The sequence below is a fragment of the Styela clava genome, chromosome 2 (genome assembly GCF_964204865.1).
Source record: "Styela clava chromosome 2, kaStyClav1.hap1.2, whole genome shotgun sequence".
NCBI classification, from domain to species: domain Eukaryota; kingdom Metazoa; phylum Chordata; class Ascidiacea; order Stolidobranchia; family Styelidae; genus Styela; species Styela clava.
The window spans coordinates 14,155,389-14,181,088 of record NC_135251.1 but is presented as its reverse complement, the minus strand read 5'-3'; the positions used below and the strand labels follow the sequence as shown (position 1 = coordinate 14,181,088).

The window sequence follows — 25,700 nt, the reverse complement described above, 5'->3', positions numbered from 1 at the left end:
GCTCTAATTTTACCTCTCGCTCTGAATAATATTATATAATTCTATATATAAACGTCACTACATACACTCACCCATAATTATGTGCCGGGGATATCAGAACTTGTTGGTTGTCAAATATTACGGTCAAGTGTGCGGCCGTTTGAAGCCCTATGGCCAAGATTCCCTCTAAGATGCGCCATTGCGCAGTACCATCAGACTACTTGCGCAGAAAAATATCATTCTGGAGCACTTGCAACATTACGTTTGATAGCATGAATTATCATAGAGAAAGCTATTTGAATTAAATGTGTTCTTTGTTCGCAATCTGATAATATATTATACCATTGTAATTTGTATTGCGTGATGGTGGCTCGTCGTTGTCACGCGTAGAATAAAAAAAAAATTGAAAAATAATTGGACCTATGTTGAGGATACATAACTCGCTGTAAGTGGAGTAAATACAGCGATGCTAGTATATGGTCTTACTGATGACCAGAAGTATGCCTATCCATGGCTTTTCAATCATCAAACCATTTAAAGGTAGTCGTCCCGTTTCAACGCTGTCTGTACATGTTCGCGAAGCGGTCAAGGATGACCGTCTGACCTAAAAAACACAAGATATACGTAAAATATAAAAAGGTCACTAGTTCAGTTCCACGTCGATTACGTCCAATAATAGACTAAGTTAGATAGAAGACGACCGCGAGACGCCGGTATGCATGGGAAGGTAGGGTAAGTTCATATATATATATGTTAATGTGAAATGCTATAATATTGTCGAGAGTGTAGAGGTGAAATTGGAGCTTCAATTAATTAAAACACGAGAATAAATGTTGACCATCATGAATATCAGAACTTGAATTTTCTGAATAAACAATTATAGATTTATAGTTCAACGTTTTTCTTAAAATTTTGCTCTAATTAATGCAGATAATGCAAGCAGTGTTAAAATTACAAAAATGACAGATTACCTCGACTCGAGTTACTGATCAATGAACAGGTTGGTTTCTGTCTCGAATAGTCAACCGATGATTTGATAACCGTGATAACTGTTATAATATATCGAGCTATGTATAACATCGGAAATGTCTAAGCAGTTTCGTTATATAGAGTTAGACATTTCAAAAACTTGATTCAAATATTTTTGTTCAAAACGATCGCAAAACTTTGATCAAGCTTCGCAAACATAAGATTTGTTCTATCGCTGCAGTCTCTGAATTGTACAAGTAAAGAATGTGGGCTTCTCAGGCCATGTCGGCTCTGTAATAGAGGTCGGTGGCAGAGTTTAGGAAGAGTAATTAATTTCCCTTGGTGCAAGTCGATCCGAGGTTGTGCGTAAGTATGTCTGCAACGGTAGGTTATAAATCTAGTGAGAGTTGCGTATTTGAATTTAAGAAAGAAAATTTTAATCTCTCTTGGTACGTTAAAATGGAGTGCCAAATCTACTCGCTTACCAACTGAGTGTAGGTATAAAAGAGGAGCGCAAGACAGCAACAAATGTAGCCTACAGGGAAAATCTCATTACTGATGTTTTTCTACGTAAACTCACGTCATTTCTCTCAGCTTGCCAGGCCGAATACAACAACATAAAGAAAGTGTGATTCGGCCATACGTGACTTTCTTGTTGCATTGTCTCACTAAAATAGATTCTCTGCTTTGTACCTGCAGCCCTTTCTTTACCAGACAACGATTTCCATAATATAAACACAGCGATAGCGCAGAAGAAAATTCGGTGCTACTTCGGTATGCGATCTCAGTAATTTTAGTAGAGATAGATTCTGAATTATATGAGAATGATATTATGTGATTAAACGCATACCGGAGTGGCACCGAAAATTCTGCCGTTAGTTTTTTATTCCTCCGCAACTGCTGTTTCGTGGCATTCCATGAGCAACTTTTCCTCACAAAGCGCTGATGATCACAAACATAAAATCGTGACTTTTGAGATGATCGCACCTATGCTTTTGGTTAAGGTTTTTCTTAGCCTAATGAACGCTGGTGCATTGAGTAAATCTGTATAATAAAAATGACTACATTTTATACTTATGTGAAATCATATGAGCAGCAACATTTGCATGATACAAAAATCTGGGATGTACTTGTCTCCGGTTTTCAATTGGAAAGATCAGTAATCAGGAGACGTTGCCGAGCAATTACTATGAAAATGGCATTTTCCGCATTTGTGGATGCATTTCCCCTGAATGCATACTATGAAGGAAATGGATTTGGCTATATTGATATTTTAAGAAGATTTTTATTTTCCTATTATTCAGAAACACATGCAAAAGAAAATGTTGAAGGAAAATCCGAAACGGAAAGCGAACATATTCTCTATTTTAACTTATTGGTGAGCCTAACAACTTCGATTCACTTCTTATAACCAACAACTTACAAACAAACAGCGCTGGATTGATTAATCATTAAACAATATAAGCACGTGCTAAGGGCACCAAGCAAAGAGAGGCACCACAGTAACTTTAGAGCAGAATTTTATATAGTTTATCGGTGTTTATTAAAATATTACGAGTTCACCAGACGACTCAAACTTCGAACTGTTCGCTTTTTTTCGTCATCAAAGTATCAAAATGACCTTCTTTATTAAAAATAAACACTGGAACCGATTTATTTGACACGAAATGGGCCTATGAGTCATTTTCTTAAATTGTTGTTGTTATTTCTTCTTAGAATTTTTGCTGCATTTTTGTTTTAAAAAATTTCCCTTCAACAATTGGACCAATTAACTATTTGCACTATGTGGCGGTTCCACGATCGCATTTGAACAATCTGGTGGTCAGCGAAGTCGGGAGTTTTTTGATAAAATAGAACAGGGTGGTCCAGTGCGGCCCACAGAACAGTTTTAGCGTATATTTGTATCTAATAGCAGAAAGTTTTTGAGTTTTTTTTTTGCTATTCCAACTGGGGTTGGGATCCCGAGATTCAAACCCGTTTTTCTAACGCTTTGTGCCTTTCTTTTAGAAAAACACTCCTCTTTTTTCAAGCGGGGGCCATGTGACAGTAGTGACGAAACGCAGAGCCGACATAACGCCGCGCAATCCAGTTTTTTTTTTATAGGTCCCGAAATACCAACTCAGATGGACTTGGTTGTTATTTGACGATGGCACTAAGCTTGATCACGCTGCAAGTTTTTAAATTACTTAAATATAACAATTCGTAATAAAATGAGTGTCCCAAGGAAGGTGACATAAGGAAAACACGGCGGAAACGTGTTTCCTTGCCCATCACACAGTGTCTGGTTTGATTTCAAGTAATATCTGTCACGAAAAGATATATAATTTGAAGCGACATCAAACGCAAGATGCGGAAAATATAACGGCAATTCTCGGGAATTAATTTTAAAATAACTGAAGGCTCTATATATCTTCTTTAAAAGAACGCCACCGATGCAACATATTAATAGTCTGATTAGAATGGTAAACTCTCGTTGTTTATTGAATTTGAAGTAAGTAAACTCGTGGTATTTCGATCACTTTTGGGTTTTCTTCGACTTGCGGCCCGCGAGACCTCTTCAAAAGTTTTTGCGGTCCTTTAACCTAGCAACCTTGAACCACCCTGAGGTAGACTACTAGGTACCGGTAAAATTTCAAACTGCAGTTGTGACTTATATCCTTTGGTATCTCAATTCACGTTGAGACTGGGGGCATGAATCTTTATAGTCACACTCCCTCAGGATTAGAGCTCAACCGATATATCGGCCCGATATTGCGTGTTTGCCGATATATCATATCGGCCAGTGGTGGGATTCAAACTTTCTGTCAGCCGGTTCTATCACAAAAGTCATATTTTTGGCGGTTCTGTTACATGTTTTTTTTAGTGATGCTAACCGCTTCGAATTCCGTGAAACGGTTCTATAGAACCGATGCGAACCGGCTGAATCACACCACTGATATCGGCTATATATAACAGTTAAAAAACCCAAAAATGTATGTAAAAGTTGTCCTATTTACCGATGGTTGTGATTATTTTTAATGGATAATACACCTACCTATGTGGTTTATTGTTTTTATTAATAAATTACATATAAGGGGACACCAAAGTCTTCAGTGCTTAGGGCACCATAGTGACATAATCCGCCCCTGCAAACAAATGACAAATTGTACTTCTCAGGTGGTTGAATGACTCATTCGTGCAAGGAAATAAGAAGAAACTTGAGGAAAGCGACATGTTTGAACTTGAATCATCTAACAAATCGGCTGAACTTTGCGAACATTTGGAACAGTACTTTTTGTAAATTTCGAAATAATATGACCGTGTCATATCGCACCCTATTCCTACAGGGTGTTGTACTTGAATTGCATTCAATTCAACTTTTGTTTTTAGAAACTGGAAGAGAGAAGTAGAAAAATCACGCGGATCGAGAAGACCAAGTTTGTTCACTGTAATGGCTCAGACTTATTGGAAGAGAATGGTAGTTTCAGGCTTTTTTCTTGTCATCGTGGTATATTATACTGTCCTTGAAAGTTTTACGTCGGTTTTCAACTTACTGTTTACTCTCTCTCTTACTATCTTTTTCTTTTAGGATAGTCTTCGTACGGGACTACCATTTCTTATTGCAGGATTGGTCAGCTATTTCGAAAATCAGGATTCAGTTGATGCCTGGCAAGCATATGCCTACGCTGCTGCAATATGTCTTGTCTCAATAGTCATAGCATTCATGCATCATACACTGTTTTACCAGCTGCAGAGACTTGGATGGCATATTAGAACATCAATTCGCTGTATCATGTATAAGAAGGTATAATTTGTTTTATAATTCAATTGATACGCTAAAATTTATAAACAGTGCTAGTATTCGTTCACCCTATTCTAATTAAGTTTAGCGCATAGTTAGTTACCAAGTTCACACATTATATATATATATATGTTCGATAAATGTCTCGATTCTAGACTAGACCAGTTGTCAAGTGTTTTGAAAAAGTGCTGTTTAAAAAAATGATAAAGCAATGAAACTCCCATTTTCGAGTGAAGTACTTCACACAGCAGGTACACAACTTCAAGGAGTGGCACAAAAGATTGGAGTGACCATGTACAACAATTTTTTAGAACTCATGAAAAATCTGACATTTCTCAAGTGCATTGATCCAACCGACTAACCCTTTAATTAATGAATATTAAATTCTTTAGACCCTGTTACTAAATCATCAATCACTAAATAAAACGACAACCGGCAAAATAGTCAATCTCAGTTCAAATGATGTCGTGCGATTCGATTACGTGAGTATATTTTAATGAATCTACAAAGGCATTTGTTGAAATTATATTGAGACTTTTTCATTTATACGGAGATCAATGGCACCGACGATTAAAATCTGAAAAATTTCTGCCTAAACGTATAATTGATTTTATAATACCTGTTCCCAAACGCGGAAAGTTCTACAACGAGAAAATTCCGCAGCAAAAAATACTTGCGAAGCAATATAAAGTACAGTCTGGCTAATTGTAATAAGCTAAGCTAATTGTAACAAAAGTAAAAAAATCGTAAATATAATTTTAGAGTCCTCAATTTGTTCATTATATTTGGATCGGACCAGTGCATTGCATTGTTATTGGAATGATACTTTGGCAGGAAGTTGGGGCAGCGATACTTACCGGTATAGCTCTTCTTGTGTCGACATTCTGCGTTCAGTCATTAATTGGTCGAAGTCACGGAAAGTTAAGGTAATAACGTAATGAAAGCAGTTTCTTATTGTCTAATAATACCACATGGTATTGATAATATCCAGATTCTAGAATATGCCTAAACCAGCGGTTCCCAAAAGGTGCGGCGCATTAGTGTGCGAGTTGTCAAGTATGCCGCGAAAATTAACAGAATTGTGTTTTAATCATAACTAAAATATGATTGAATATATATCATATTGTGTTTGTTATATATGTTTTATTGTTTCCTATTTCAAATGATGTGTATATCAATTATTAAATTAATTTTACATTTCTATGCCGTTTACTTTCTGTTACGTAGTCTCCATCTATATTGTTACGTAACAATAGAGATAGACACTACTGGTACGATTTCGTGAGGAGAAGTTTGTTTATCTGCTGAACCGAGTTTAGCGAACATGAGTGATTTTTTTAGCATTCAAAAAAAAAACATGCATAGATGAGGAAGAAGAGTTGTCCTTTTGCCTACATTTTTACAAACTTCAAACGGCATAAAGTACACATTAACGATCACAATTTTTTTCGTGTGAGTGCGCCTTGAGTTTTTGGGGCCGCGCGAACAAAAAGTTTCGGAACCGCTGGCTTGAAGAAATAAATTATTTTATGAATGTTTTGCCTGTGAAATTATATACTCTAATATTATCGATTCGTGTAATTATCCATTGTATCATATATTTTTGATAACATTTTGAACAGGTTTAATAATTTGGGAAAGTTTTTAAAAAATTACAGGTTCAACGTATATATTCGTTTTCAGAAGCGTGATAGCTCATCTAACAGATGATAGAATCCGACTTGTGGGCGAAATAATAACTGGGATGCGTGTTATAAAAATGTACGCCTGGGAAAAACCATTTGCCAAACTCGTTTCTGATGCCAGAATGTAGGTGATTTATTAATTTCAAATAATGTTAATTATTTTGTAAATCTTGGCTAAATAAATCCAACTTCACCAAAATAAACAATTTTTATCAAATACCCAATCGACAAAATTAAACAGAAAACTTTCGCCCAAATCAATAAATAAATTTTTGCCGGTAACTGAAGCCAACTGAAACCAAGAGGTTATTTCATCAGATCATATGTTTTGATTTGCAGGAAAGAAGTCAACAAGATCTTCCTATCTTCATTTATAAGGGCTTTCAATATATGTGTTTCATTATGCCAGGATAAAATATTAACGCTTGGAATTTTATTGACATATGTCGGGATGGGAGGAACTTTAACCGCATCTAAAGTAAGTGTTAGGTATTAGGTGAGGTTTAAATTTAATCATTGCGAAATCACTACCACTCAAATTAATTAAACTGTGAAATACATGGGCGCGGTTGATTGAGAACTGCTCTGCTGTGGGTTGAACAATCTTCCGCATACAAAAAGTTTGAAAGCTCTGTCTCTCGTACACGATATTCAACGTCACAAGGAAAAGCGTTTGCACCCCAATGCTATCGATTCAAAAACTGGGCCTTCTGAATAATTTTCAAATTTTTGACAAACATTGGCCAAAAAGTAAGTTTAAATTTGACTCGTCAATCTGAATCAACGTTATAGATGTCGCCAAATGAAGGCCCTACCAGTTTTCTCGCAACTTTTATCACACAACTAAAGTTAGTTACAGTTTTCTTTTATGATATTTGCAATGTTTTTCATAATGTGCTGTTAAATAAAAGGAAAACAAAGAGATATAGATAACTAAATACTATAATCATAATTTCGTCATTAAGGTTTTTACGATCATTGGTATCCTCCGGTTTCAAGGTCACGTTGCGTATAAATTTGGAGTTGGCATTGAACTTTTGTTTGAAACAAAAACATCAATCAAAAGAATAGAGGTAATATTGCACAATGCACTGATATTTTTTGGTATTGAATAAACTCTATAATTCTGGTCGTTTTCAACTGCAAGCCAACGCTGTAGAATATGTGATCTCGTACTTTTAGGATTATCTGATGATGGGCGAAATCAACAGATCATCCAATCGTCGTAACTCAATTCAACAGTTGGTAAAACACGAAGAAGCGTTAATCGAAATCAAAAACTTTTTTGGAAAGTGGGATGCTTCGATACAAAATAATGAAGAGAATGACAAAGCAGAATTACTAGATAATACTCTATCAGATATAACCGTTCGTATAGAAGCTGAACAACTTTTTATGGTCATTGGACAAGTTGCTTCGGGAAAGGTAAATCACAAAGCTATTCTTGGATGACACGCATAAATTTCAATTATTTTCATCAATTTGAATTATGCTCTGGGGACTATGCCATAAATCGAAAACAAGTTCGTCCGGCAAAAGTTAGTCACCCTACGTCGATGAGTTTGCATCGGCAAACTATATAATACACAAAGATAACAAGGAACACCTCAATCTAGTCACCAGCAACCATGCCAGACGAAATTGGGAATGGCATATTGTTGTCCCTAGATCTTAATACTCAAAAGGCATTGTTCAAATAAACACAGTGCTTGCTCAAAATTTAAACCAAAACGCCTCTATTGTTAACCAACTAAAACGGTACTTCCGTAACCAGGTACCAGGTTAAGGTTAGGCTATAATTTTATTCCGATTTTTCCTATTTTAGTTCCATTGCGAGTTCGGGAACTGTCTATGTTAGCCAAGTGAAAATACCCTCTGCTCTGCCCATACGCTTCCGTCCCTTTACACAACTTTATGTAGAGTAGAACTATAAACCAATTTGTGAGCGCCGACTCTCCAAAACACTCTCATAATAAGTCATAATTTTTGAGTTACCGTACTAAGATAAGTGGTAGTATTTGCTTGCTTGCTTTTTGTTGTTTAATTTTTATTGTTATTCACATCACAGTCATCATTTTTAAACGCAATACTGGGAGAGTTGCCACCTACTAAAGGACAAGTAAAAGTACTAGGAAAGTCAGTGTACGTTGGTCAAGTACCCTGGATATTTTCAGGCACCATCAGAGAAAACATATTATTTGGACAACCTCATGATTCTATTTGGTACAGTAAAGTGATAGGAGCTTGCTGTTTGAATAAGGTGAGTTTGCTGTATTAATGCATCATCCTTGGAAGTTGCCGAAATAATTTTTTTTCTACAAATTAAGTCTGTTCTTGTAATCGACTTCGAAGTTTTGGGATATGAAGTTCAGCGATATTATTATTTTATTTATCAGGATTTGTCTTCACTGGTTGACGGCGATTTGACTCTTGTTGGCGAGCGCGGTGTTATTCTAAGCGGTGGGCAGAAAGCAAGAGTGAACCTTGCACGCGCAGCTTATAGAAGAGATGCGGATATCTTTTTATTGGACGATCCCCTAAGTTCTGTTGATGTGTCCGTTGTCAGACATATATTTCAATGCTGTATTATGGGATTATTAGAATACAAGGTACGTTTTAGCCTTTTAAGAAAGAAATATGGCAGACGTTGCATATTCATCTCATATGGTGGATCTCGGCCTCTCGCATGGTTATTTATAATTCCAGATCAGAGAAGCCATTGTGAAATCTCCTAAAATGTAAGGTTTACGAGCAGGTAACGATGACTGTCAAAAATTCAATGCCGAAATCTCTTATGTGAGATTCATGAAGGTTAGCGCCCGGCCCGCCGGGTACCGGAAGAACTACCGTAATTAATCGTTCCATATGTATGGGTGCTGAAACTATGCTAAATCAGAAAGACGAGCAAGCTCGCAAATAATAATCTCGGACGAGATTTGAATATATTGGCGCATCATGCAGGGTGATCCGCCTACTCTAACGCTTAGCGCCATGCTACGCCAACTGCCAACACTTTCATTGGGTTGTACGTTTTGTTACATTTGTGATTAATAATACTATGAAATAATAGAACATAAAACTATGTTATGAGGTAGCAAAAAGTTCTACTTCAACCGCTTTGCGTTAGGCTCAAAGTATGGGTTTGTAGAATAGATTTTTCCCAATTCAACCAAGTTATCAGATTAAGTTATGATATATATTTATTTGATTTAATATACAGCTTCGAATACTTGTTACACATCAAATGCATTTGCTGAAGAGAGCTGATGAAATAATGGTCCTTTCTAAGGTAATAGTTATTACTTGATTGATAGTTGATAGTTACTACATTGATTTTATCTGATTATATTCAGAATATTTAGCAAATTCAATGATCTGTAATAGAAATAAAAGTATATTCCATAGCTGGAAGTTCTACATTTGTGTACATATATTTGAACTATACCTCATTTTCAGCATATGACATTCATGACAAAAATCTAAATAGAATATAAAACACATATAAAATACGACGCACGTTGCAGATCTCGACAATGCATTAATTTATACAATATATATCACAAAACCACCACTGTCACGCCAGCCAAATACCAGCCAAATATCTAATTTAAATGCCCGAATTTCATATTATAGTGTTTCCGCGTCAAATGAAATGTACCTACTACGTAAACTAATAGTTTGGGCATCACGCTATGGGTGGATTTATATTTAGGACTGACATGAGAACTCAACGCAACAAATAAATTTTGGTGCTTCCCTGCGATTTTTCGAACTTTTTTGGGTTCTAATATTGGGAATTGTAAAAAAAGTTGAAAATTTTGGTAAGATAACCGATTTTTTTGAACTTTTCGGGTCTCGGGGGCAAAAATATGAATTTACCAATGAATAGAACACTAACATGAGAACTCAACGCAACAAAGAAATTTTGGTGCTTCCCTGCGATTTTTTGAACTTTTTTGGGTTTGAATATTGGGAATTGGGAAAAAATTGAAAATTTTGTTAAGATAACCGAATTTTTTAAACTTTTCCGGTCTCGGGGGCAAAAATATGAATTTACCAATGAATAGAGGACTGACATGAGAACTCAACACAACAAAGAAATTTTGGTGCTTTCCTGCGATTTTTTTAACTTTTTTGGTTCGAATATTGGGCATTGTAAAAAAATTGAAAATTTTGGTAAGATAACCGATTTTTTTGAACTTTTCCGGTCTTGGGGGCAAAAATATGAATTTACCAATGAATAGAGGACTGACATGAGAACTCAACGCAATAAAGAAAATTTGGTGCTTCCCTGCGATTTTTCGAACTTTTTTGGGTTCTAATATTGGGATTTCAAAAAAGTTGAAAATTTTGGTAAGATAACTGATTTTTTGAACTTTTCCGGTCTCGGGGGCAAAAATATGAATTTACCAATGAACAGAGGACTAACATGAGAACTCAATGCAACAAAGAAATTTTGGTGCTTCATTGCAATTTTTCAAACTTTTTTGGGTTCGAATATTGGGCATTGTAAAAAAAATGAAAATTTTGGTAAGATAACCGATTTTTTTGAACTTTTCCGGTCTCGGGGGCAAAAAAAGAATTTACCAATGAATAGAGGACTAACATGAGAACTCAATGCAACAAAGAAATTTTGGTGCTTTCCTGCGATTTTTCGAACTTTTTTGGGTTCTAAATATTGGGAATTGTAAAAAAGTTGAAAATTTTCGTAAGATAACCGATTTTTTTGAACTTTTCCGGTTCGGGGGCAAAAATATGAATTTACCAATGAATAGAGGACTAACATGAGAACTCAATGCAACAAAGAAATTTTGGTGCTTTCCAGCGATTTTTTGAACTTTTTTGGGTTTGAATATTGGGAATTGTGAAAAAATTGAAAATTTTGGTAAGATAACCGATTTTTTTAAACTTTTCCGGTCTCGGGGGCAAAAATATGAATTTACCAATGAATAGAGGACTGACATGAGAACTCAATGCAACAAAGAAATTTTGGTGCTTTCCTGCGATTTTTTTAACTTTTTTGGGTTCGAATATTGGGCATTGTAAAAAAATTGAAAATTTTGGTAAGATAACGGATTTTTTTAAACTTTTCCAGTCTTGGGGGCAAAAATATGAATTTACCAATGAATAGAACACTAACATGAGAACTCAACGCAACAAAGAAATTTTGGTGCTTCCCTGCGATTTTTCGAACTCTTTTGGGTTCTAATATTGGGAATTGTAAAAAAGTTGAAAATTTTGGTAAGATAACCGATTTTTTTGAACTTTTCGGGTCTCGGGGGCAAAAATATGAATTTACCAATGAATAGAGGACTGACATGAGAACTCAACGCAACAAAGAAATTTTGATGCTTCCCTGCGATTTTTTGAACTTTTGTTGGTTCGCATGGCGGATTAAAAACCGCGTTCACTTGATTAAAAAGTAATACAGGGAAAATTTGGAATAAAAAAGTAATAGCCTTCTGGCAAAAAATTTATAAACCACTACAAATTTCAAAGCAATAGGCCCAGTAATCTTCGAGAAAAGCTGTTTTTTAATATGTGTCAAAGACCAACAACAGCAACATAATAATAATAATAACGAGAATATCGGTCGCTGCGGTTTCGATTCGAAAAATTCTGCAAACCCGAACTGGATTGTTTCGATTAGTTTTCAGCCAATATCAAAAATGTAGAAAACAATAGCCAACTCCCCACGTCGTCGTTGAATTACTACTCGAAGAAATACTTTTATGAAGAATTCTGCAAATCCGAACTGGATTGTTTCGATTAGTTTCCAGCTAATAGCCTATTTACCAATCCTATATTTTGTGTCAAATACAACAAATACCTATCAACATACTTACCGATCTAAAGATCGATAAGTAAAAATGATCCATAGGTCCACTACGTGTTCTATAATAGTAGTTGACCATGAAACCATTGATTTTTTAATACTAAATCCGAAGTATTTCGAGTCTAATATTAAAGTTTTATGGTATTTGACTTAGCAACTCACTATCTATCAACTATTGCTGTAAAGGTCTCTCTCTCCACTTTATCTAGAGTTAAATTCTGAAGGATGTACGGTAGTAATGAAAGTACAACGAGAATATCGGTCAGAGACCGAAGACTTATCGATCGAAAGTTAGGGGATCCCCCAAAAAAGCGCTCTCACTCCATAGTGACACCTTGTGTCCCATCACTAATTAATTAATAACTCGCTAATTATGCGACATAATTCATCCAAAATCAATAGGCTTCTGGTCCAACATATGATGAATGCACATGAAAAATCTGGAGTAGATTCAATCTCGTTTTCGTGAGATATCGCGTGCATCTAACAGACAGACAGACAGACAAATACCTATCAATATACTTACCGATTAAAATCGATAAGTAATCACAATTACTCGTTAAATGAGCCTATAAATTTATTATAATTAGGCATTCAACAAAATTCAAACAATTCAACAAAACGCAGAAAGGTTTAACGCTAAGTGCAATTGGTTTATTCAATATTCAAATGGTCAGTCTTCGGGCGCTGCTTAAAACTTAACTTCTGATCTGTGTGAAAAAAACTGATTAATTGGCCATACGTCCGGCTTTTGAATTTTCTAAAAAAAATACGCAGCCAACCAATGACTTGCAACCTTTAATTTTGGCCTGCGAGCGACAAAATGTTGCCGACCTCTGACTTTACTGTTATACGAACAGCTCACATTTGTCGAATTCATAAAAATACGAATCAAAACAAAATACGAGAATATCAGTCGGAGACCAAAGACTTATCGATCGGAGGTTAGGGGATCTCCCAAAACAGCGCTCTTACTCCATAGTGACACCGTGTGTGCCATCACTAATTAATTAATAACTCGCTAATTATACGACGTAATTCATCGAAAATCAATAGGCTTCTGTTCCGAACTATGATGAATGCACATGCAAAATTTGGAGCAGATTGAACCTCGCTTTTGTGAGATATCGCGTGTATCTAACAGACAAACAAACAGACAAATACCTATCAACATACTTACCGATCTTAAGATCGATAAGTAATAATCGGACACTTTACCACGCATTTTTGTGTCCACGGATTGCCATGATATTTTCTGAATAGTATTAATTTTATTTCGTCAACACAACCGCAGATTGAAATGATCACAAATAAATTAATATTAAAGCATGGCAATGAATATTTTTTTTTTGATTTACTAATATACAAATTATTACTTATCGATTTTAATCGGTAAGTATGTTGATAGGTATTTGTTTGTCTGTCTGTCTGTTAGATGAATCTGCTCCAGATTTTGCATGTGCATTTATCATATGTAATACCAGAAGCCTATCGATTTGGGATGAATTATGTCGTATAATTAGCGAGTTATTAATTAATTAGTGATGGGATCCAAGATTTCATTATGGGGAGAGAGCGCTGTTTTGGGGGATCCCCTAACTTTCGATCGATAAGTCTTCGGTCTCTGACCGATATTCTCGTTATATTTTTAATAAGTACTAAATCAAGTTGTACAACGGCGATAACAAATTCGCAAGATCGCAAATAATTTATATCAAAACTAATACGAGAATATCGGTCAAAGACCGAACAGACAGACAAACAAACAGACAGACAAATACTTACCGATTAAAATCGATAAGTAATAACCGGGCAATATATTCTAACATTAATATGTTCGCAGATTGCCGTGGCATTTAAAAGAAGTAATGCTTTCATCTTGCCATAAGTCGACGCAACCGCGAGTGACCATGAACACAATTAAATTAAAATAAGAACACATTTTAAATTCTTGTCGTTGTCAAGGATTGGATATTATTACCAAAAAAGGTTGGGAAACGCTGAATTAACGTGTCCAATAAAAACAAAACGATGCATAGGTCCACCTCGTGTCAACTAATAAACATCAATGTGGACAGGATATTCCCAATATTCGAATCCAAAAACGTTCGAAAAATCGCTGGTAATCACGAAATTTTTTTGTTGCGTTGAGTTCTCATATTAGTCCCTCTATTCATTGGTAAATTAATATTTTTGCCCCCGGAACCGGAAAAGTTCAAAAAAATCGGTTATCTTACCAAAATTTTCAATTTTTTTACAATTTCCAATATTCGAACCCAAAAAAGTTCGATAAATCGCAGGAAAGCACCAAAATTTCTTTGTTGCATTGAGTTCTCATGTTAGTCCTCTATTCATTGGTAAATTCTTTTTTTTTGCCCCGAGACCGGAAGAGTTCAAACAAATCGATTATCTTACCAAAATTTTCAATTTTTTTACAATTCCCAATATTCAAACCCAAAAAAGTTCGAAAAATCGCAGGAAAGCACCAAAATTTCTTTGTTGCGTTGAGTTCTCGTGTCAGTCTTCTATTCATTCGTCAATTCATATTTTTGCCCCCAAGACCGGAAAAGTTCAAAAAAATCTGTTATCTTACCAAAATTTTACATTTTTTTACAATTCCCAATATTCGAACTCAAAAAAGTTCGAAAAATCGCAGGAAAGCACCAAAATTTCTTTGTTGCATTGAGTTCTCATGTTAGTCCTTTATTCATTGGTAAATTCTTTTTTTTGCCCCCGAGACCGGAAAAGTTCAAAAAAATCGGTTATCTTACGAAAATTTTGAATTTTTTTACAATTCCCAATATTCGAACCCAAAAAAGTTCGAAAAATCGCAGGAAAGCACCAAAATTTCTTTGCTGCATTGAGTTCTCATGTTAGTCCTCTATTCATTGGTAAATTCTTTTTTTTGCCCCCGAGACCGGAAAAGTTCAAAAAAATTGGTTATCTTACCAAAATTTTGAATTTTTTTACAATTCCCAATATTCAAACCCAAAAAAGTTTGAAAAATCGCGGGAAAGCACCAAAATTTCTTTGTTGCGTTGAGTTCTCGTGTCAGTCTTGTATTCATTCGTAAATTCATATTTTTGCCCCCGAGACCGGAAAAGTTCAAAAAAATCGGTTATCTTACCAAAATTTTCAATTTTTCTACAATTCCCAATATTCGAACCCAAAAGAGTTCAAAAAATCGCAGGGAAGCACCAAAATTTTTGTCGCGTTAGGTTCTCATGTTAGTCCTCTATTCAGTGGTAAATTCATATTTACCATGAATCCAGGATAAATAGTGTAATAATGTAAATATATCTTCTGTTCCTCATTTCATGATTCAAGGCACACCCTGGTATGACACCCGGTACAATGCTTAAAACATTTGGCTGGAATTTTGCTGGCATTGCGGTGGCTACAAAACCTCTAATTGTCAGTCAGCCATTGCTGAAACATGCAGGTTGAGATTATTTGTAGATGAAGTAAAACAAATACAATGCACATATGTACTATTTTTGCAATTGCCAGGGTAAAGTGTCCCGAAAAGGAAATTACAGCAAACTAGAGTCCGAAGGATTTGATTTTGCCCCACATTTAGCGACGGAAGAGACAGCGTATCGGAGCTTGCTAAACGGTGTTTTATATGCTTCTGCTGATACATTTTTGCGCTAGTATTCAGCTAAATCTGAATCTCGGTTTTACCTTATTTTGTTTCCTCTGTGTCTCATCTGGTCCAGCATGATGGCCCATAACCCATTATCTATAACTGCTAATAATAAGCGTTAAATGCATTACATTACATGTAAAACAGCGATGATCATCTGGCGATAAAATATAGTTGGAATTGTTCCAGACTTATTGGACATGAAATGGACCTGTGCATCGTTTTGTTATCGTGTTATTGTTGTTCATCCTGTTATCTTAAGAAAAAATTGCTTTTCTCACTCACTAACAGATCAATTGCTTTGAAATATTCAGTGGTTAAAGGTTGTATTTTTTGCTAGAAGGCTATCACAATGCGATGTATAAGATTTAGTTATGAGAACACGTTCATATGACATCGTGATGGCTGTCTTCCACGTTTTCATGACATCGTGACGTCTGGTACTGGTAGCCCACTGTAACAGATTGCGCACCCGTACTACGGCGTTTTGGAATTTGTGTCAATCCCATATATTTAAGCTAGCTCTCTTGTTCATCTTTCAGAATTTATTGAAAACGTGAACACCGAAGAAGCCACAAAAATGCCTCATGCTCGCGTCAACCGTAACAAGTCATTCAGTTCATTGGGATCTCATAATGGAAATTCCATGGAAGGCTCAGTTCAAACTAAACGTAGAGCTTCCTTGATGATATCCTTCCAACCAAAACAAAATAATTCCAATCAAGCTATGCACCGGGATCCAATTATATCGTCCATTGAAATCCCTGACATGGTAATGTAGCATTTTGTTATGGTTGTAATAATATAGCAAGCTGATGTTATTGCGTAAAAATCATGGAATTACTTCCCGTTTGATTCAAATAGAAGACATATTATTTTGTAACAAACAGTGATGTATAAACATAATTGTTTGCAGTATTTTTGACAACAGATGCTAATGCGCTGGGCATATATATTATCTATTGCAATTGCTTGAGGCATAGTGTTCTCTTAAATGCCTGTATTGACATCGTGCATCTGCAATATCTCATTTAATTGTGTCAGCAAAACCGGAGAATGCATGTACTTTTATATACATGGTTTTTCTCATAATTTCCTATATATACTGTATAAACCAGTGGTTCTCAACCTTTTTTTCTTTCGTGACCCATTTTCGGTGCACAAAATTTTCTGGCTCACTAACTTTTTTATGCCGGGAAAAATTTCAAGAAAAACATAGAATCTTTCTGCGAAAATACACACTTTCACTTTATTGTTAATTAGGTGAAAATTTACCACCCTGTAACAAAAACAGCATCATTCATTGCTACGTCCATCGAATTTAACTAACTTTATCAACAACTATAGCAATTTTTAATAGGTTTGTGGTCCACCTGGAAATGTTCCTGTGGCCCAGCAGAGGGCCATGACCCACTGGTTGAGAACCAGTGGTATGAACATGAGCCATGCTCTCTTGTTTATAAGGAAAAATACATCAATATGCTTTAGGTTTTAGGAGCTTTGAAATGACGAAAGATATAATTATATCCTATAAAAATATCTGTTTGTGTGTTGCAGACTAAATTCCAAGCCATAGAACCCGAAGAAGTGAAGCATGGGGATGTTGAAGGAAAAGTGTATATTGAATATTTCCGATCCGGAGCAAGTGTAATTTTGATGACGATTTTCATTCTGATTGTTTTGGCAGGACATGTCATATATATAATGACCGATTGGTGGCTGTCATATTGGTAATTTACCACTTGAGTTATAAAGACATTAGTTCAGTATACCAATCGATACTGGTTCTTAATTTGTAACGCAAAATTGTCACTTGGGCTAGATTTGAAAAGGTTAAACAAGTTATTATATAGCGTTCGGATTCAAAATATGCCCCCTAAAAGGTATGCACACTATAAGAGGATTCGTCTCTCCAAATCGGGAATTTCGGATTTCAGGAGGCGATGGTCGTTGAAACAACACCAATTCAGATGTTGCGGCCCTTTTAAAAAGGTTTAAGCGAACTTTAAAAATAGCATATATCACTTATTACAACAATGAGCATTTTAATGTAGTGTGATCTTTTCAAAAATGAAGAAAAATGTAGCTTATTCTTTCATGGGAAATGAATTCTTTCAAACAAGCATCATTTATTGACAAAGCACCGCCTATTGAGAATAGCCACATTTCTATATTGTGTTATCAGGATATCCAAACACGAAGACATCTTTACTTCAGCGACCTCAAACACTTCTCAGCCAACTACAGCAGCAAATGGAACAAAATTGTCAACCGATAGCACTAAAATAAAAAACTTTGATGACAAGTTTTACAAAAATTTTTACATTGGTAAGTATGTACATTATATAATATGCAGACTGTTGCCAGAAAATTCGGCAGCTATTACAAGATACAAATCGATCCTAGCTGTTGATCGTTTAGTTATTCTTGGCGGTTGTGATGTTATTGTTATGGTCAAAATTGCTTTATAATTGCCTCTATAACCACCTCTCCAATATAAGTAGTTAATGATGGATGTATATCCTATAAAGCTATAACTGTATTATTTCTCAAATTGACTTTGGGCTTCGTAAGACGCTCTTCGTTTAACCCGAAATTTTATAGGATTTGAGAAACTAATTGCTAAACAGCGCTGAATGATCATAATGGATATATGAGATTGATGTTTATGTAATAGAGCGTTGATAACTTGTTGAAGTTATAACTCCCGAAGTTATTTTAACTAAATCAACAGCCAGTTCGTATCCTTACGATATAAGCGTCAACGTGAGTCCTTTCTAAGCGATAATTCTGAGTGATCGCAACGAATTTAGGAATAACATATATGATTTTATCTGTAACAAAAACTTCATAATTATTTTTCAACTTAGGATTTGTTGTTGGAACCGTTTTAATATTGCTGCTACAGACAAATATGCATTTCTATATATGTACGAAATCTGCATTCAACATGCACAAAAAGATGTTTCAATCACTCCTGAACGCCCCGATCCGATTCTTCGATATTAATCCTGCAGGTGAGAACGGCCATATTCCTATTTCAGACGCGAATGATATGTATTGTAGTACCGAATTGTGTGGCATTGGGAAGTTATAGGGAATAACAAAAGAGTTATGCTGAAATATATGAACATAAGAGTCAAGTGACTATGACAAAGAGACCCATATGATGATGAGACTACGATATCTCGGATGGAAATTTTATACGATAACTTGACCATTTAAGGTCCAAGTGACAACTAATTCTCCCAGTGATACCTCATATATGCGAAGCTAAATTTACTCAGTGAGAATTTGTCGTCTCTTGGACCTTAAATGGTAAAGTTATCGTATAAAATTTCCATCCGAGATGTCGAGACGAGACAAAATGTTTAACAATTTTAGTGCTTGCTATAGAAATAATGCAATTACTATGACAAGAGTAAGATATGCGGCCTTTTAGTGAAGCAATACCGACTTGAAATTTCCATCCGAGGTTAGTAAGCATTCGTAGTCATTCGATTTAACGGCACTATCAATATGGTCACTACGCGTGCAACAAGAAAATATAGGATACAAAATATACAAATATACCGTGGACTTGAAATCATATTATCTTGATTGTACTATAAAGAAATATTCACTTGGCCACTGTGATATACGGCAAGGATGGATATCCTAGAATTACATAATTCCACAAACTTGCATCATTCAATCACCGGCTAAAATAACATTCTCTGACAATGCCATCCCCACTCCGCTGACGGCCCTTCCCGCAAAAGCTCGCTGCATACGGGCTTTGTGTTGAATTATTACAAAACGCTAACCAGCGAGGGAAGCAAATCATAATACACGGCATTGGCGGCTGCGCATATCATGTTGTCCGATACGTTTTCTATCCAACAGAATTCCGGTTGTGGTATGAAGTTAACACACTTACCGTGTTACCCCTAAATTAAAGCGACATATTTCCATTTCAATAAATGACACTAGGGCTTATAGGGGATGTCTTTTATTCTCATTTAACAAAAACAAAATTACAAAGTAGAGAATTACGAGCTTTTCAAATATACAAAATACGAATCGTGGCGTGATCTTCACGTTACCTCAGGTAATTCAACCTTTCCCTCTTTCACACATTTTATATTAATCATTTAAAACGTGAAGGAGAGATTTCTTGCTATCGACTAGGTTCAGAAAAATTTCGCGCCACTCACGCCATCTCTTAGGTCTTAGCTAGGACTTATTTTCAGGCTAGGTCTTATTTTCGAGAAAACACGTTGTTAGCATAATTCACGCATTTTGCAATTTTTTGTTCAGTTGGAGCTCATTATAACAAATTTTTAAATTTAAAATATTGACATATCACGTTTTTCTATCCCCTAGGAAGAATCCTTAATCGATTTTCGAAGGACATTGGACTAATTGACGAACGTTTACCGGTCGTTTTTCACGATTTTCTCTTTGTAAGTAAGAAATTATCTGCTTATGGCAAAACTGAATATAAAAATAATGAAATGATAATTTTAGTTGTTGTTCCTCTTTATAAACTTGGAACCTTTTATGTATATCAACATAAAATTCTATTTATTTTCAGATGTTATTTCTTCTAGTTAGCGTAGTAGTGATGGTGACAATTATAAACTACTTCGTGATTATTATTTTCATTCCACTGATAATATATTTTCTATGGCTACGAAGATATTACTTGAAAACATCGAGGGACATCAAAAGATTGGAAGGAACATGTAAACTGTTTTGTATCATTTTATTAATAATAAAAAATATATTCACCAAAAATCATGTATCCTATTTTTCGTATGCCGTGAATTGTATGCAATTAATAATAAACAGGTAATGTCATACAAGAATTCTTTATCGAGCAATCACCATACCATTGTAGGCAAATACTAAGCTTTTATATTTTCATATACGAAGGTCGAAGTCCTATATTTAGTCTACTTTCTTCCACTCTACAAGGATTGCCAACAATCCGTTCTTTTGGCGCTCAAAATCAATTTGAAAACAGATTCAACGAATACCAGGATATGCACGGAGGTGATAAGATACGTATATAATTAATTTTAAGTCAAACTATTTTATACGGGCTATACATATATATTAGAATGATAAAATCGAAATAATATTATTACGGTTTTCTCCACTATCAAGTCCATGCATATGAAACAAATAACTGGCGAATTAACCCTAATGGTAACCGGACGAGTGACCGTGGTACGCCATGGGATTGAGACGTTCTATCGGTGTTCGTCTTCACTCTTCACCACAAACCAAGGTATTACTAGTTTAACACAATTACTAGTTTAATTCTTAATCAAGTAATAGCTACATACATCTTTAAAGGTTCCATTACATTTGAACCCACGTACATTCGAACCCATGACAATTGCACCTGTATGCTATTGCACCTATGGATTTTTTTTGTTTCACGGATAGTTAAACCCATACTAACCCTAACCCATGGGTTTTAGCACCCGCATATAGATTGCACCCGTGGATATACGCATGGGTTCAAATGTACATGGGTTCAAATGTACGGTCACCATCTTTAAATATAATCGTTGTATTCGAAAATCCAGATACATTTGTACATCATGACTTTTCTATTCCAGCCTCGTGGTTTCTATTTCTCGTTTGTTCGAGGTGGTTTGGATTGAGGTTGGATTTAATCACAGCAATGTTTGTCTCATCTGTGGCATTTATGTGTGTTATCGCTTCTTCAGTATTGGGATTAAATGCAGGACAAGTCGGTCTGATTTTGACATATTCTGTGTCGATGACACACATGTTTCAGTTTGGTGTTCGCCAGAGCGCTGAAGTTGAAAACTTAGTAAGTAGTTCAAGGTGTCTACATCATAAAAAATTGGAAAAAAGATATTTTAAACAATTGAGAGTTTTCGGCGTTTATGGATGCAATATTGAGCGCTCCAGAAGTATGTGTACCAATATGGAAGTATCTGATCTTGTTCGCCTATTTTACGCCAAGTTTTTTGAAGGGTCTGAAACCTATGGGCAGAGGAACATTCACTTGGATAACACAGACAGTCCCTGAACTCGTAATAGAACTAAGATAAGAAAAATCGGAATGAAATTATGGGCTAACCCTAACCTGGTACACATAATAGGGAGTACCCAATATTGTTCATTCACTGTGATATGCGTTTAGATTAACTACGATTAAAACAGTGCAGTTCGTATTCTTTAAGATATTAAAAATTAATTATTTGATTAACAAATTTCAGATGACATCTGTTGAAAGAATTCTGCAGTATTGCAATATACTTCCTGAGCCGGACATTAAAATTCCACCCGAAACACATCAGAAAAATTGGCCAATTAGCGGCGCCATACGTTTTGAAAATGTCTCATTTGCTCACCATGAATATGGTCCAACTGTGTTAAAGGACATTGATTTTGAGATCTATGATAAAGAAAAGGTGTTGTTTTCAAGATTTTTGTTACTTTATTTTTAACTTTGCTTTATATTTTTTAAGTAATGTATATATATATATATATATATCAAGTAGAAAAAATTTTAACAGGTCGGAGTTGTGGGCAGAACAGGCGCTGGAAAGAGTTCGCTTATTTCTGCTCTTCTTCGCCTTGCAGTTATGAGAGACGGAAAAATATACATCGGCGGCGAATGTATCAACACTCTAAAGTTATCTGTTCTGCGTAGTGCAATATGTATAATTCCACAGGTAGAGTTTACTTGAAAAATCTATGGTATATCAATTAATGATTTTTTATATATTCGCTATTATTTTACATTTTCAGGATCCCATGCTTTTTTCTGGCAGTTTAAGGAAGAACATAGACCCGTTCAGTCAATATTCAGACGAAGACATATGGAAAGCCTTAGAACAGGTTCGTACCGTGAAGATTTTTCTGTAAATGTTAATATTTACATTTATAATTTTAAAACAAATGACTAATGGCATATAGTGTTGCACTCGACTCATTTAATTTGTCTTTTCATTTATTCCAAAATCAGAATTTCACATAAAATTTCCAATTGGGTAAACCATTTTCAATGCCATACATACATACCTTTGCCTTTTTTTGAATTCACAGGTACAATTGAAAGATTCGATTGAATCATTTCCCATGAGGTTGATGACGGAACTGGCCGAGTTTGGATCTAATTTTAGCTCAGGGCAGAGACAGCTGGTTTGTCTTGCTAGAGCGGTTTTAAAGAAAAGTAAAATTTTGGTGATCGACGAAGCCACAGCTAATGTGGACGTGGAGTAGGCTACGTTTATTTTTTGTTTCTAATCGTATCGATTTGTAAAAATCGGGGGTGTTTCACATATTTTCACAATTTATCAGCACTTACTTTTAATCAGATAAAACATATTTAACTATGCATGCTTATTGAATTCAGTATCGTAGCAACAACGACCTGGTGCTTCATTGTTTTGCTATTTCCTCCAGAACTGATCGCATGATTCAAGAAACTCTTCGTCAAAGATTTAAGCATTGTACAATTATTACTATTGCACACAGAATCAATACAGTGATAGATTCAGATAAGATCTTGGTAAGCTAACTATTAACATCTGCAGTGATTTGTTAGGTGTTATCCAACGTATGGTGTACTCATCTATTATTATACGATCCCTTTTCATCTTACATCAATTTAAAACACCAACTGTAGTCGTTATGTTAGTTAGAAGGTCCAAGATTCTGGATGAGTCGTCATTTATCAAAAAACAACAACCCGGCACGTTGAAATAACAAAAGAAAAGCTAGCCGACCGCCTAACCGACGAATAATATATTTTCACTCGCTTATGATATGATCGGAGTCCCATTATACGATTGGAATTCGGGTAGTCTGGCTAAAACAGCTATCAGAGTCTACATAATAATATATATGAAATCATAATCTGTATATTACGATGTAAATACGGACACTAAACAACGTCACTCGGTACTCTCTTGACTCATTACTGCAGGTACTCGATCAAGGGCAAGTTCAAGAGTTCGGTGAACCTCATCTACTTCTGAAAAACAAAGATGGACACCTTAGCAACATGCTGCATAGCTGCGGATTCATCCAGTCCCGTATGCTAAGAATTACCGCCAAAGAGGTAAAATGAACTGCAGTAGTGGTAATTTTCGTGCAATGCAACTTTTTTGAAAGTTAAAATAACGTTTATGGAAGTAAAATGTTATATGATATCAACAATGTTAAATAAAGGGAGTAAAAATGTAATATATATCACCGGTTTCCAAATATTCCAAAATATTCTGGCTTGTATAGAATAATATAATATAAATATACATAGTCACCCTAGCACAGCTCTTCCTCAATATCTGCACTTCTCGTAACATGCACATTATAAATGACAAAAATCACCTTATTCAGATGACATCGTGATTCCCAACTCTAAGTTTTGTGGCCAATCCCTTGTAACATATATTATAACTCCATTTCCTATAGGTATATGATAAAAAGCATGGAGTCTCAGGCAACAGTGATTGACGAAAAGACGGAGTTGCTATCAGTCCGAACAAGTGTGATGATACCCGATCTGCACGATTAAGATCAACTCAACACGCTTTGCTGGAAAGCAGCATTTATTTTGAAATCGTTTAGTTTTCAAGCATCTATGTATTTAACCTATTTTATTTGTTCTTAAAAGCATCTCTGACAATTTATACTCAGTAAACACATTGTACAATTGCAAATTTGACAATTGTTACAAAAAAGTTGAAGGTTCAATGCCAATTGATTAGTATAGATATAGAAGCTTTCTACGCTTTTCCGAATTACATTTACCAAATTTACAAAATCTTCACGGCTAGGCTGACGTAATACTACTCCAAACGGTATGAACAAACTTGACATGGCACTGCCACATTTAAGCTCCAATCCCATCCAGGGATTAATAGACTTTCCGAAGACCTACAATGGTTCAAATATCTCCTTTATGGCATCTATCATTCTAACTGTCTAGCACAGGCCTGCACAACTCAAATTACCACGAGGGCCGCAAGCATAAATCTGAAGGCCCGGCGGGCCGCAAACTTTGCCACATACATATTTCACAAGATGAACTTCAAATCAAAATAATATTGTGAAACAGGTAAATTTGATGAAACACTTTCATTACTGGAAAGCTTAAAAATAGGAAGAATCTCATTTTCTTGAGTATTTAGTGGTTCACCTTTAGTGGTCCTGGTTCATCTCACCTTGAAAACCCACCCTTCATTTTCAATATTTTTTTTTTATTAGAATTAGGTATTGCGTGTTGCAGTATAAACTGACTGCAGGAAAATATTTTACTCAGGTTCAGTTTTGTAAAATCGTCCCACATATAGATATTCAGTCATATCTAATATTTTTAGATATTTCCATTTCAGGCTGGACAAACAATCCGTTTAGTAGCGATAGATCTTCCTCTGTTGTACTTTTTCGACTGTTAAATTACATTTTTCTACAAAATCTGCTCCAAAATTTCGAAGTTTTACAGTCAATAGCAATAACTTTTGTGCGAGAATTTCTGCAGCATTCATGAATGAAAAAATTGTTTTTTAAGTTCTAAATTTGAAAACGAAACTTCAGTTTCATAAACTGCTAGTAAAAAATAGTGGGATTATTAATAGGTTGCTAATATGCACTAATGGGTGTGAGATTGTATACCGATATTATTTTGAGCGTGATTCAGCTTGAATACCAGGGTTTCCCCAAACTTGGTTGGGCTAGGGGGCTAGAGGTCGAGCGACGAATTTTAATGGTCGCGAAGGGCACACCAATTTCACACCAAGTTCGATATTTATTGAAACTAGTGCAAAACAT

General features: G+C 35.4%; 1 protein-coding gene across 1 annotated transcript; it reads left to right on the top strand.

Annotated features, from left to right (window-relative positions):
- Nucleotides 1-260: 260 nt before the first annotated feature.
- Nucleotides 261-25,382, top strand: LOC120336873 (ATP-binding cassette subfamily C member 4-like). Its single transcript, XM_078119266.1, has 30 exons — nucleotides 261-706; nucleotides 2,253-2,326; nucleotides 4,105-4,215; nucleotides 4,318-4,435; nucleotides 4,517-4,732; nucleotides 5,122-5,211; nucleotides 5,492-5,655; nucleotides 6,413-6,538; nucleotides 6,754-6,892; nucleotides 7,380-7,487; nucleotides 7,597-7,839; nucleotides 8,483-8,674; nucleotides 8,811-9,023; nucleotides 9,629-9,703; nucleotides 15,761-15,866; nucleotides 16,439-16,668; nucleotides 17,454-17,626; nucleotides 18,082-18,224; nucleotides 18,767-18,913; nucleotides 20,262-20,341; nucleotides 20,473-20,623; nucleotides 20,814-20,933; nucleotides 21,509-21,726; nucleotides 22,139-22,333; nucleotides 22,439-22,597; nucleotides 22,674-22,763; nucleotides 22,971-23,143; nucleotides 23,331-23,436; nucleotides 23,854-23,988; nucleotides 24,342-25,382. Exons 1-30 carry the CDS (start codon nucleotides 695-697, stop codon nucleotides 24,381-24,383), a joined length of 4,149 nt encoding a protein of 1,382 aa, XP_077975392.1. The 5' UTR covers nucleotides 261-694; the 3' UTR covers nucleotides 24,384-25,382.
- The last annotated feature ends 318 nt before the right edge of the window (nucleotides 25,383-25,700 follow it).